A 13,591-nucleotide genomic window follows, 5' to 3' on the forward strand; every position below is an offset into this window, starting at 1 on the left:
ATAAAAATTTGGGGCCGAAGCCGTTTTAACCTCAACTTAAATAAATAGAACTCTTTCGTCTTCGTTACAAAATGTTTCAACATTTGAAAAACATTTTAAAATGACTTCCAATTTTAAAAGACTAAGAATCTTTGGTTGTAAGTGTTATGTACTTGCTCATAAAAATGATAAATTATCTCCAAAAGCCATTGAATGTATTTTCTTAGGCTATGGTGAAAATTCAAAAAGGTATCAATGTTTTGAACTAATAAATAACAAGCTCTATGTTTCAAAAGATGTCACCCTTCTTGAAAATGAAAATGGGTTTGATAGCAAAGGATCTAAAGAAGAAATTGGTTACTCATTTATATTTGATCTATTACCAAGACATGATGAGTCTAACTCTATTGAGGTGTTTGATTCTTTTGACAATGACTTTAGTATTGATCATTGTTGATGAAGTTAATCATCAACATAAAAGTTTGAATGAAAATGTATCAAATGTATGCATGTGTATACTAGACGAGGGGAAGGTAATCACCCATATACCCTTGACAAGTTCTCTCAAAACATCCCTTTAGAAGAATCTCAACTTAGGATATCAAATCGAATCTCTAGTGCTCCAAGTAGATTTGTATCATATGACTCATTTTCTCCAAGCTTTAGAGCATGTTTAATAACTCTCCATTCTTATTATGAACCATCGCATTATAATGATGTCAAACAATACCCTCATTGAAATGAAGCAATGGAAATAGAACTTAATGCTCTTAGAGAAGTCAACACATAGAAAATAGTTGATCTTCCTTTAGGCAAGAAACCTATAGGATATAGATGGGTATTTAAAGTCAAAACCAAAACTGACAAATCATTAGAAGATATAAAGCAAGGTTAGTCGTCAAAGGGTATGACCGAGAATATGAAATATATTATGAAGATACCTTTGCTTTCGTCGCAAGAATGACTAGTGTTCGAACTCTTATTGTCATTGCCTCTATTAAAAAATAGCCCATTTTACAACTAGATGTTAAAAATGTCTTTTTAAATAAAAAACTTGGTGAAAAAGTTTATATAGAAGCCCCTCCAGGAGTTAATTTAAATGGAAAAGTTTTTAAACTTTGAAAAGGCCTTGTATGGTCTTAAACAAACTCTTAAGGCTTGGTGCGATAAATTTAGTAATGTTTTGATTAATTTAGGATTTATCACTTGTTATACTAACACTACTCTCCTTGTCAAGAAAATAGGTACTACAATTATGATTTTTCTTTTATATGTTGATGATATGATCATCACATGAAATGACAAAGGTGTTATTAATTTTAAAGAAAGCTTTTGATATGTCTGACTTGGAGTTCTTGAGCTACTTTTTAGGAATTGAGGTTGCCTACTCTCTCAGAGGATATATTCTCTCTCAAATGAGATTAGTTGCTGACATATTGCTAGGTCAGGAGTTTCGGATGAAAAGAAGGTGGAGACCCCAGAAGCCAAAAATGTAAAATTAAGACTTAAAGATGGTGTATTGCTTGAAGATCCTACTCCATATCGTCAATTGATTAGATCTCTCACTTACCTCTCCATCACCCGACAAATATCGCTCATGTCGTTCATGAAGCAAGTCAGTTTCAACATGCCCCTACCATAGTGTACATGGCGGTAGTTACGAGGATTATATGATAGATTAAAAATACCATTTCAAAAGAGCTTTTCTTATATTCTTCATCATCTTTAGATCTAACTACTTATACTGATGTTGACTGGGGTGGTAACCCAAATGATAGAATCTCAACTACTAATTTTTGTATTTTTTAAGAGATTCGTTAATCTCTTGAAGGTGTAAGAAATAACAAAAGTTCTCGGTATCTTCAACTAAGGCAGAATATCGCGCAATGGCAACGACAACAATGGAGCTTGTTTGGCTTAGGTCTCTTCTTCAAGACATGAGAGTTTTTATCTCCAAATTTTTGAAGATGTGTTGTGACAACAAAAGTGCAATCTACATAGCAAGCAATCACATATTCCATAAAAGAACCAAACATATTGAGATGGTCTGCCACTATGTTCGTGATGAATTTTTAAAAGAAACTATTAAGTATGTCACGTCGAAGTACCAACTTACGAATTTCTTCACTAAAGCAGGGTTACCGAAAACGTCTATGGACTAGGGGAAGTGCGATTCCTCGAGACGCGCTTCGAAAGCGCGAAACGCGACACTTCCGAAACGTGTGGGGAAGCGCATGTGCAATTTAGGAAGCGCGTCCCCCTTTAAAGGGAAATGTGTTTCCCTTTAAAGGGGTACGCGTCTCCCTTTAAAGGGGGATGTGTTTCGCTTTATAGGGGGATGTGTACCCCTTTAAAGGGGGACGCGTTTCGCTTTATAGGGGGACGCGTACCCCCTTTAAAGGGAACGTGTTTCAGACGCTTAACACATAAAAGATGAGTTTGCCCTTTTCTTTAAAAAAAATTTAACACTTGAAAAACAAAAAATTTAAAGGAAACATTTTCTTAATAAGGGCAAAATGGATATTGTACAAAACTCTTGAAAATACAAAACCAAAAGGGGCTTAGGGTTTTGTTTTTCACCTCCATCTGACTCCTCCCTCTCTCATTTTTGGCCACCGATTTCTAAGTTCCGATGACCTCCTCCACTGACGTCGAGCGATGAATCTGTTCAGGTACGCTCTCCACTCACTCTCTCTATCTCGATTCTCTCCATCTCTTCTCTCACGCTCTCTCGCACGATTGCAACCCCTTCACAAGCCAAGCATGGCGACTCTCGCTTAGAGTTTTTTTTTTCTTTTGTTTTTTTTTAAGGCAAGCTGGGGTTAGGCAGACCCTAACCATCTCTTAAGCCCCACGAGGCAGAGGGATTCCAGCTTTCAGCTTGGCACAGAACCCGCTTACTACATGGGATACCACATCGGTGGTAAGCCCTCAGAGTTTTATCTTGCCACGGTAGTGACTGCAAAACCTCTACGTCACATGCCATTTTTGTGAAATTTTTTATTACAAGGGGACATGATATGGGATTAAGTTGGAGTATCCCTGTGACATGTTGTAGCAGCAGGTACTGTAGATGGGTATCACGCCATCAACACATAATGAGGTTCTTGTTGTATTATGAAAATCGTGCTATGTTACATCTCCATCATTCTAATATAGCATGGAAAGAGCAAGCACATTGAAATTGTTTGTATTTAATTCTTGAAGAGTGAAAGGTGTGCATCGGTAAATGAATAGTATGGCTAAATTACATAGTGTTAGCATGGTAAAGTAAACATTTGCTCATGGTAATATCCTGAGTCAGGATTCTTGTAGGTTTTAAGTCATTTTGACGAGTGCCTGATCAGATTGACTGGATCACTTTTATTATTCTTTCACTGTTGGATATATAATTTCAAAGTCAATGAAAAACAAGTTCTGCCTACACAAGTTGTCTTATGGTTTCATTATGGTGTCTGATCTTGTAGTCTTCCATTCTCTCCTTGATCTCTTGAATTGACTTTGCTTTATGTGAATTCGGAACTTACATGTTGATCAAGTGTATACCGAGCAGAGTTACCAGTCGAGGAAGCGGGAGCGGGAAGCGATACAGGAAGCGGGAGCGAGAAGCGAGGCACTTTCAAAAATTTAGGAAGCGGGGAAGCGTGGGACCACTTAGAAGAAAATTCCGAACAGTCTCGGAAGCGACCTAGGAAGTGAACCGGAAGCGACCTAGGAAGCAAACCGGAAGTGAGGGGAAAGCGAAAAAAATGAAAAAAATGGGGAAGCGAGGGGGGAGCGTGGGGGAAGCGCGCTTCCCATTTATGGGAAGCGCGTTTCCCATAAAAGGGAAATGCGCTTCCCATAAAAGAGAAGTGCGCTTCCCAAAAAAGGGGGATGCTTCCCCTCACGCTTCAGAAGCACGACGTTTCGTGCTTCCGAAGCACGCTTCCCCTTTTACCTAGGCGCTTCCGGTAACTCTGATATCGAGCATGATAAAAGAAACAAGAGATACTTATAAGTATAATATATAAAAAATATATTATAGGAAAATTCTTGAATTCATATTATAAAAATACATAAGTTATAATATAAAAACATATTATACAAAATGTATACCGAGCATGATTGAGCTTATCATCCCTATTAAGTATGTTGCAGCTAGTTTAAAATTTTAAATAAATATCATTATTGCTAGAAACAGCCGACCAATATGAATTTTGTCTTTCTTCGTTGTTATGTTGTCTTTCTTTAACATTTTTTCATAAATGCAAACTTTTGATTCTTATTCGCTTTCTTTTCGCTTCTCACTCGAATCCTATGTCGCTTCCTTCTTCGCTTCTTAGGTCGCTTCCTAGGTCGCTTCCGAGACGCTTCCTAGGTCGCTTCCGAAACGCTTCCCGGTTCGCTCCTAAGTCGTCCCGCGCTTCCCGCTTCCTAAAATTTTAGAAGTGCCTCGCTTCCCGCTTCCCGCTTCCTGCTTCCTGCTTCCTGCTTCCCGCTTCCCGCTTCCTCGACTGGCAACTCTGCACTAAAGCCCTTCGCACTCCTCGTTTTATTTTTCTACTTAACAAACTTTTGGTGATCTCACTGTCCGTTTAAGGGGGGTGTTAAAATGTATACATTTATGCATTTATGCGTTACGCATTTATGTATGCTATTATATACATATATATTTTGATATACATGTATATAGTTGTATATTGACATAACCCTCAAGGGTATTTTTGTCTTTTTATCATATATACTTAGCACAGTCTATTAGGGATTTTTTTCTTTTTTATTTTTTTTATTTTTTTTTACTTTTTCCTTTTTCACTTTTTGACTTTTGACCATGGACTAAACCGTCCACCATTGAGGACGGTTGGGACTCTCCCCAACGGTCACAAATGAGCTACCAACAGCTCTAATGAGCTCCTCTTTATGTATAAATAAGGGACTTTGTCCCCTCTTGAATGTATGGCTCTTTAGAGCTTTTTCTCAATAAAATACATTATTTTTTTATGTTCTTTTGTGCTCTCTTGTGCTATTGTACACCTTGTGACTTTATGTATCTTGCCGATTAGTGGCTTGTTATAGCGTGTTTAGGGATATCCCTTGTGATCTCTCATTTCATTACAAGTCCAACTTCATCAAAACAATCAAAACATCACACGCCCCACACCCAATTAACTATGGCAGGTGTCAGTCTCAAAGTTGACATTAGGCACTATCCTTAGGTACCCTTAAATTAGCTTTTGTTGAAGTGGGACACCAAAATTTAGAGTGGTTAATGTACTAGGTTATCTTGTCAGGCAGAGGTTAGAAATATGCAGAATTAGAAGAGAGAGAGAGAGAGAGTCTACATGGTTGGAGCACAAAAGTATCACTTCATTATGGATATCGGAGAAAACTAAAGAAAAAATAAATAAAATAAGTGAACCTCCTAAAGTTTGAATCCTCGCACTAACACTATTGTTCTAGTTTTCATACATCTGAGGTAATTAAATTGAGAGAGGATGACTACATGCACATAAAAGATTCGGTAACATTTATATCTTGTATTTTATCTGGGTTAACAGTAAAATGGTAGCATTGCAGCCCTCACAAGCAGTTGCATAGAAAGGGGCAGGAAAAGATTATTACTTTTTGCATAAAAAATGCAATACTAGTACTATTCAGATAGATAGAAGAGCACCAATAGGAAGGAAGTTGAAATAATAAGGTATTACAGGATAGCATAATTACCTTGAATAAGATTATCTTGCTTCAAGAAAATTTCTCTAAGTCTACTTTGACCACAAGGATTGTACTTGAGATTGAACTTGTCAAATCGATGAAATGTACTCTTATCTGCATGAACATCTAGCAGATCCACGTTGAGGTCATACCTGGTAGATAAGGCAAAAAAATTTAAAAATAAACAAAAGTAATCTATTCAAGAAATGTAGTAAGAATGCCACCATCTATAAGTTGCAGCAGTACCCAGTCAAATCCAAACTTTCAAACACTTCTTGCAACGTTAGATATGTTCCGTCACGAAATATAACCACCTAAAAAAATAATGAATAAAACATGATGCATGACAGAAATATTATAACACATAAAAATCTGAGAAAGTTAGTTCCAAAACAAAATGTCTGCTCGTGTGGTACAAGTGCAATGTTATAAAACTTGGTAAATCAATAACAGTATATACCTCATCAGGCTCCTTCCTCAACTTTGATTTGATGAATCTTAGAAGGTGTTTCTGGTTCATGCATGCCGAGTGATGTACATGTGTATCAACTTTCCGGACATTATAGAAGTCACGATGAGGCGCACTCTTTTGTGCTAGGAATTCTCTATCGGCATTCAACATTAAGTGAAGATTAAATTTCTGAAATCAAATAAGTAGGTACAAATTTGTCAAATTTCAGTTTTTAACATACGTACTTAAGTCTGGAAAAATGCAAACATCTTAGACATGGTGGTGAGGCACGACACATGTAGGGGAAGAGAAATTTAGAAGAAAACACTAATATGCAATCTAGAACAAATAGCAATGTGTTAAGTACCTGAAACAGATACATGGCATACCTGCTGAAGTAGTTCAAGTCGTCTATGACATAAAGTTCGGATATTGCCTGCTGCAATAATTCGTAGTATTCGATGCAGATCAGTAAAAAACGTTGTTGCATCAGCAACAGGGAAAAGCTCTTCATTTGCTGAAAAAAAGGACAAATAAGTCTCCAGCAGAGATTTCTTGGCTACAAACTGAATAAAGGTCACCACACCTTGGCAATTATCAAGTGAAAGGATACATAGGCATGCGAAATAATCCAAGAAAAAAAGCAAAGGAAAATTCTTACAATCTTTATTTTCATAGACATGAACTACACCCTCGATCGTTTCAAAGTGATGCTGTAAGAATTTTTTATCAGTTAAGTAGTTATAGCTTGTGAAGAAATTATTAACAGGATGATGTATGCAGGAACTACTGCAGTGACTCACATCTGTTTTTCGCTCTGGTGAATATGCAAATGGATCAGGATTCGGCTTTGGTGTGCTGGGGTCTGTAAGTTCTTCCTTATCCCAAGGGGCAACCTTTTCCCTGAATAAATAACAATCCCGTAATTCAAGGCAATCTTGAAGCACAAGATAGGCCTCCTCTTCATCTGCTGATGGAACCTCTAAATACATATGGAAGGCAATAGTCAAGATCCAAGAACAGCAAGTGAAAGATTTCAATCAAATGGCAATTAATAATAATCCCCATCCTGTAAATTTTGACCTAAAAAATGAAGCAATTCTCAAGTATGAACAGATATTGAATTTCAAAAAACCAAGAAGGAACAGGATGTGAATATTTGAAATTATAAGAAAACTCATATACAACAACAACAAAACAAACAACAACTACGCCTTCATCCCAAAAAGAAAACTCATATAATAAAATATTTAAAAAGTTAAAAGGCTCCCAGAATACCTTCTATAAGCATATTAGATTATTCCAAGAGTACAAAAATTGCACCTAATATTGTAAAGTATCAGTTAAATTAAAACTTGACTGAAGTCATCTGTCACTGACTATAAGCAGAGTTACAAACGACAAATACAAAACAAGAATATCAACAAAAACATGATGAATACAACAAGAGGCCTACATAAAGCATATGAAAACAACAAACCTAACAAATCAAGAAAATTTTATGGACCATAATCACAGAAAACTGTAAGAAAGATTCAAAGTAGATCTTTTACAGCAGATATTCAATTGTAGTAAAAGAATTCAAATCCACACCAAATACCACTTTCACTCTTTCTCACAACTCGGACTCATGCCACTAAAATTTACCCCAGAAAATCTTTTTTGGAGCACAACATAAATGTCATTATGCAATTGAATGAATTTTCAAGCATAAAAAGCTGAGAAAACTAAACAAAATCAAAGCAACTAAAATTCAACCACAAGCCGATAATGATTAAAAAATGTGTTGAAATGATTCTTAATGCATTATTTTCAAATGCCCTCTGCTAAAAACATGCTTTGCAATTATGCACATTCTGAACCATTTTTAACATAAATTGTATAATCAATTGGTTTAACATGTAAACAACCTGATACATTCAAATTAAATCTTTTAGACTGTCAAAAGACTATTCGAATGAAGGGGCAAGCTAAAAGTACAAAGGAAATGAATCAAATTCAGAAAGGAGGGGGATACGAGAAAGAGAGAGAGAGAGGGAGAGATGTAATGAAATAGCAGAAAATATAAAAACAACGCCACCAAAGGCTTACAAGATCACAATCACAAAGGTACATAAGCACAAACCAATGCCACTAAGGGCATACAAGATCACAATCACAAAAGTGCATAAGCACAAACCAATGCCACTGACGGCTTACAAGATCACAATCACAATGTGCACAAGCACAAGTCCACTATGGGACAATACAATACCCAACAAGGGGCAACAACACAAGCACTAAGTGCATATAAAACATTAAAGAACTAAATAGAAAAACACAAAACATAAAAAATATTAGTCTTTATTGAGCATAATTATATGCTTAAGAGAAGCATTGCTTAAAATGGGGACAAGAAGTCCCTTATATACAAAAAGAAGAGCCAAAAGGGAGCTCCCATAGAGTCGTTAGGATGCTTCCTGTAATGCCCCAAAATTTCGAAGCTTATAAATTCCTTGAAATAGTTGGAAAATTCTTTTTCTTTACAGAGTTTATTTCTAAATCAGCGGAAACGATTTCTTTTAAAAGAAAAAGGACAGGTTTGACAACCTTGGGCACGTTAGCGAGAAAACAAAGATTTACCATGAACGATCTGCAATAATACTTAGGAAACCATTCCTTCTATTTAAAGAGAGTATCAAGTTTGTACAAAATTTGGGTTTCCTCAAGAGAAAACCGTATCAAAAACCAAAAATGTCCAGGAGAAGCACTACGAGCAGAAACAGTGGATCCTTAAATCATCTCGTAGTCGCGCCATTGCCTGATGCACCTAATCGCCACCTGTACCCATGAGATGGGTTAGTTTTGCGAAAAACTAGCAGGAGAGTACAAAGACAGAAAGAACTAAATTAGGCATAGATAATTAATGCAGCAGGTAGCAAGGAGCAAATTAAGCAGATAGACTGGAGGAATAAGCTAAGTACAACAAACTGAAAAGGGTGTGCATGCTCATTTTAGTTATTACTTGATAACCGGCCATGCGGGTACATACATGGCACGTGAGTCGAGACAGTCGAGTCCAAGCCGAGTGTTCATTATGTTAAGTATTTTAATATACCTCGGTTGTCTGACTGAATCCTATTCCTATGGAGACGACCGATGGTCGAGAGAGTAAGTCCCCAAGGCCTGATAGGGATGCATCCAACTTCTGCAGAAGTGTTAGGCTAACTTATGTAGCCCCTATCCCTCCCCCTAACCTCCGATGACTGGGGAAAAACGGGTCTTTTGCCCTTTTTGAAAGCCATAAATGGACTGTCCATCGGAGTTGGTACCCTTCATCCTCTCTCTTAACGAAGCAAGGTTGAATTGAGCGCGACGGGGTTTCTTAGCCGTTGCCTCATTCTTCATGCTCTGGTCCATTAGACCGAAACGAGCATCTTGCTTATGAAGGCGATCCCACTCTTATATGTGTTTTCAACAACCTGCACTAAGCATTAATCGAGGTCGTAAGACTCTCTCATTCAATCGTCGTAGTACTATCATGTCTCGCATGTTTAAGAAGTACACTTACGAGAAAAGGGATACAGGTCCTTAATAGGAGCCTCGGGAGTGTGTTTCGCAAAGATATAATGTTTTTAAAAACTATTTTAACATATCAAATCTTTCGAAACCACACACAATCTTGCCAACATAAGGCATGTGATTTTCTCGAATCTGACATCCGATGACGCAATGTCTGGGTGCTATGTAAGTCACGACACTGGTTTTGGTAAATGGGTTTCACAAAGGAACCTATCACCCAACAACTTGGTCTTGCCCCAGATCAAGGGTTTTCCCAAAACATATCGGGTGGAAAGAGGAATAGGTATTCCTCTCGAATACACTGAGTCTATGGCAAGGAAAATAAACAAAAGATAATAATGCGAAAAGGATGTGCCTGGGCGCGAAGCGCGACGGCAAACAGGAACTGCGAAAGCAAGGGACAAGGATCGCGAAACCGCGTCCTTGAATTAAAAGACAGTAAGTAGTAACTATGAAAGCAAAAGCCTGGGCGCAAAGCGCGACGGCAACAGAAACAGAAAGTGCGTAAGCAAAGGACAAGGACCGCGAAACTGCGTCCTTGAATTAAAAGACAATAAGCAGTAAATACGAAAGTAAAAGCCTCGGCGCAAAGCGCGACGGCAAACTGAAATGCGAAAGCAAAGGACAAGGATCACGAAACCGCGTCCTTGATTTAAAAGTATATAAGTATATAAATATATCATTAAGTCCTTTCGATTATCAATTATTTAAGCTTGATTTAATTATTTAAGTCCTTGTGCAACTTCTCCTACCTTGGAGTATTGCGAGAATGAAGCCGTCTACGAACGTAAGTGATCGTCGGTTTAGTTCGCGGGGCGCAAACGGGCTCCGTTGCGTAACACTGCAAAAGTACGTAGTTTAGCATGTATAAAATGAATATAGGTAGGGAGAAAGCTTGGTTTCTCCGCAACTCAATGCAGGGGTCATCGGCCCCTACCGTTACGAAAGAGAACGGGGTAGGGTCCAATGACCCATGCCATTTAAAGGAGATGGGTGCAGGGGCCATCGGCCCCTGCCGGATATCTAAAGGAGGGCAGGGGCCATCGGCCCCTGCCGTGATAATAGTAAGAGGGGCAGGGGCCTTTGGCCCCTGCTAAGTCTTCAAAAGGAGGGGCAAGGGCCTTCGAGGCCCTTGCTGGGTTTTTAAAAGGAGGGGCAGGAGCCTTCGGCTCCTGCCAGCCTTCTTAAAAGAAAGGGGCAGGGGCCGAAGGTCCCTGCCAAGGGAATGCATAGGGGGAGAGTGGAGGGGCCAAAGGCCCCTGCCGAGCCCTTGCTCGCCAGAAAAAGAGACAAGGGCCTCTGGCCCTTGTCGGTTAAAAGAGGGGCAGGGGCCAAATGGCCCCTGCTTTGTTTCCGAGGGGTGAGGTAGGAGCCTTTGGCTCCTACCTCCTCTCTTAAGGAAGAGGGTAGGGACCATCGGCCCCTACGTGGAAAGGGAAAAACAAAAGGGGGGGGGCAGGGGCCATTGGCCCCTGCGGGACTAAAAAGAGGGGCAGGGGCCGATGGCCCCTGCCGGAAGGTGAACAGGAGGGGGGGCAGGGGCCGAAGGCCCCTTGCCGAAAAGGTTAGCAGAGGGGGGAGGAGTCGCAGGGGCCCTTGGCCCCTGCCTGCCGCTATCGAGAGGGAGACACAGAGAGGGAGGAGGGGGTTACCTGGGCTGCCGTGAAGGGGGGTTGGCCGGCGTCGGCAAAGAGAGAGAGATGGAGTCGGGGGAAGAGAGAGCAGAGGGGAGAGAGACGAGAGATGAGAGAGAGAGTCGGGGGGGTCGGGGGAGGCTCGTAAGCCTTCCCCTCTCCCCTCTCGCCTTTTAATAGGGAGGGGGCGCACACAGGGCCCGCCCCCTGTGTCGCCGGAGGCTCCCATCCCCCTGCGGGCTGCCAGCCCCTCTGAAAAGGGTTTTCGAGGGGCTGGCACGGGTTGGATCCGGGTCGGGTCTGGACCCGGCCCGTGTCCGATCTTTTTTAATTTTTTTTTAACTGGTTTTTACACTTCCAATGACTCTAAGGATGAATAACCTCAATGTCATTGGTCTTTGGGATAAAGACAATACAAAATAAAGAATAAAGAAAAAGAAAAATATGTACCCAGAGGATAGAACCTATTACAGGAGAAAAAGATGAAAATACCCCTAGAGGGTATTTACCTATTACAGTGATAAATAAATATATATATATAACTATATATATATGCATACACCTTAACAAGAGAGACCCTTATTCTAACAAAGTAAATGACAATAAAACTAGAAGCCATTCTTAGAAGTTCACATATATCCTTAATCTAAGCAAAAACAAACCAAAAGTTTTTCATGTCATCTGCATTCTTAATAAGGTAAATCAATTTTGCATCAGACTACCTTCACATCAATATGTGTTAGATCCACCATTAATTTGTTAATTTTAAAACAAGAACTTCAGAAGGATAAATGTCATCAACTTCTCTGACATGACACTGCAATCTCTTTATGTTATTTGGCCAGTACAATTGTGAAAAGACCAGTAATTTGCATAAAGTTGCAACCATTATTGGTAGTACTGAGCTAGGTAATGATCAGAATGACAATAAAGGATGGATAGAAAAGCATATGGCATTTATACACAAATTTAAGAGAAAGCAAGAAAGAAAGAATAGAGAGTCCTGGATATACCAAGATAAAACACTCCAAATGAAACAGAGATCGCAGAATTGAGATTTTCATAGTCTCTTAATAGAGTTTTTTTTCAATTAAAAAAAACTCTCTTCAGAGACAATTAAAAGCAAGAATAATAAAATGGATAAGAATGTGGGAGGTGAGGCTACATGTCAAGTTGTATTTCCATCATCACACACAAGCTAATATTGCAGTGATGGCATGCTGGTACTCCATTGGTAGCACACCAGTATTACAGTGGTTAGAATTTCATAACATCAAATACACCTAGATGTAGACTGCTAAAACATGTTAAAAATGTAACTAAAGAAACAACTAATAGAACAACAAATACAAAAGAATGAATAACCAAATAATAGAATATGGGTAAATAAGCAAAGAATAACAATAAAATAAGATACAAAATTATCACATAACTATAAGACCATTGTAAAGAATCAAGGACTCTTCAATTTTGAACCAAGTGCACCAATAAACTTAGTGAATAACAAAAGTGTTCTCCAAGGAACACACTCACAAATCCCATAAAAGGAACCACACAAGTGACGGAAAGAACACACTCACAAATCCCACAAAGGGGATACACAACAAGGCACACAATATAAAAATATATTTTATTCAATGAATAGAATGTGCCAAAATGCATATCTTACAAAAAGGAGAACACTACTATTTATACACCAGAGGAGGAGGAGAGAGGAGTAGAAAACAGACAGAGAAAGAGAGCATTACTAAGTGGGAGAGAAGCTCAAAACGGCTAGAATTTCTAGCCGTTGGGGACAAAGTCAAAACAGTTTGACTCTCTCCACATAATATATTATATATATATTTATTTATATATGATAAATATATATATATAGTATATATTACAAAAGAAAAAGAAGTATATACATACAATATGTATATACAAGTACATATATACATATATGTACACACACACAGATATATATATATACAATTTAACACTCCCCCTCAAACTTCCGGTAGGATAACCGAAAGTTTGCCTAAAATGAGGTCAAACCTAGGAGCAGAGAGAGGTTTGGAAAAAAAGTCCGCCAAATGGTACTCTGATGTGACACAAAATTGATCAATAATTCTTTAAAGATATTCTTCTTGAACATAATGACAGTCCATCTCAATGTGCTTCGTCATTGCGTGAAAAATATTGTTGTTGACAATGTAGATAGCACTCTTATTGTCGCAGCACGTCTTTGAAGCTCCTAGAATCTTGATTCTCATATCAGCCAGCAATC

At 38.6% G+C, this 13,591-nt stretch overlaps 1 protein-coding gene across 2 annotated transcripts in view; it reads right to left on the reverse strand.

Annotated features, from left to right (window-relative positions):
• Positions 1-13,591, reverse strand: part of FAC1 (AMP deaminase, putative / myoadenylate deaminase) — a 173,373-nt gene that overhangs the window by 110,140 nt on the left and 49,642 nt on the right. For both annotated transcript variants that reach the window (XM_089983371.1, XM_089983370.1), the window contains exons 4-9: positions 6,931-7,109; positions 6,789-6,840; positions 6,517-6,644; positions 6,137-6,316; positions 5,923-5,990; positions 5,686-5,828 (exon numbers count right to left, since the gene is read on the reverse strand). In XM_089983371.1, the coding sequence (XP_089839497.1) occupies positions 5,686-5,828; positions 5,923-5,990; positions 6,137-6,316; positions 6,517-6,644; positions 6,789-6,840; positions 6,931-7,109 (750 nt within the window). The remainder of the gene's footprint in view (positions 1-5,685; positions 5,829-5,922; positions 5,991-6,136; positions 6,317-6,516; positions 6,645-6,788; positions 6,841-6,930; positions 7,110-13,591) is intronic.

This window comes from Nuphar pumila, chromosome 12, assembly GCF_984573655.1.
Source record: "Nuphar pumila chromosome 12, dmNupPumi1.hap1.1, whole genome shotgun sequence".
NCBI classification, from domain to species: domain Eukaryota; kingdom Viridiplantae; phylum Streptophyta; class Magnoliopsida; order Nymphaeales; family Nymphaeaceae; genus Nuphar; species Nuphar pumila.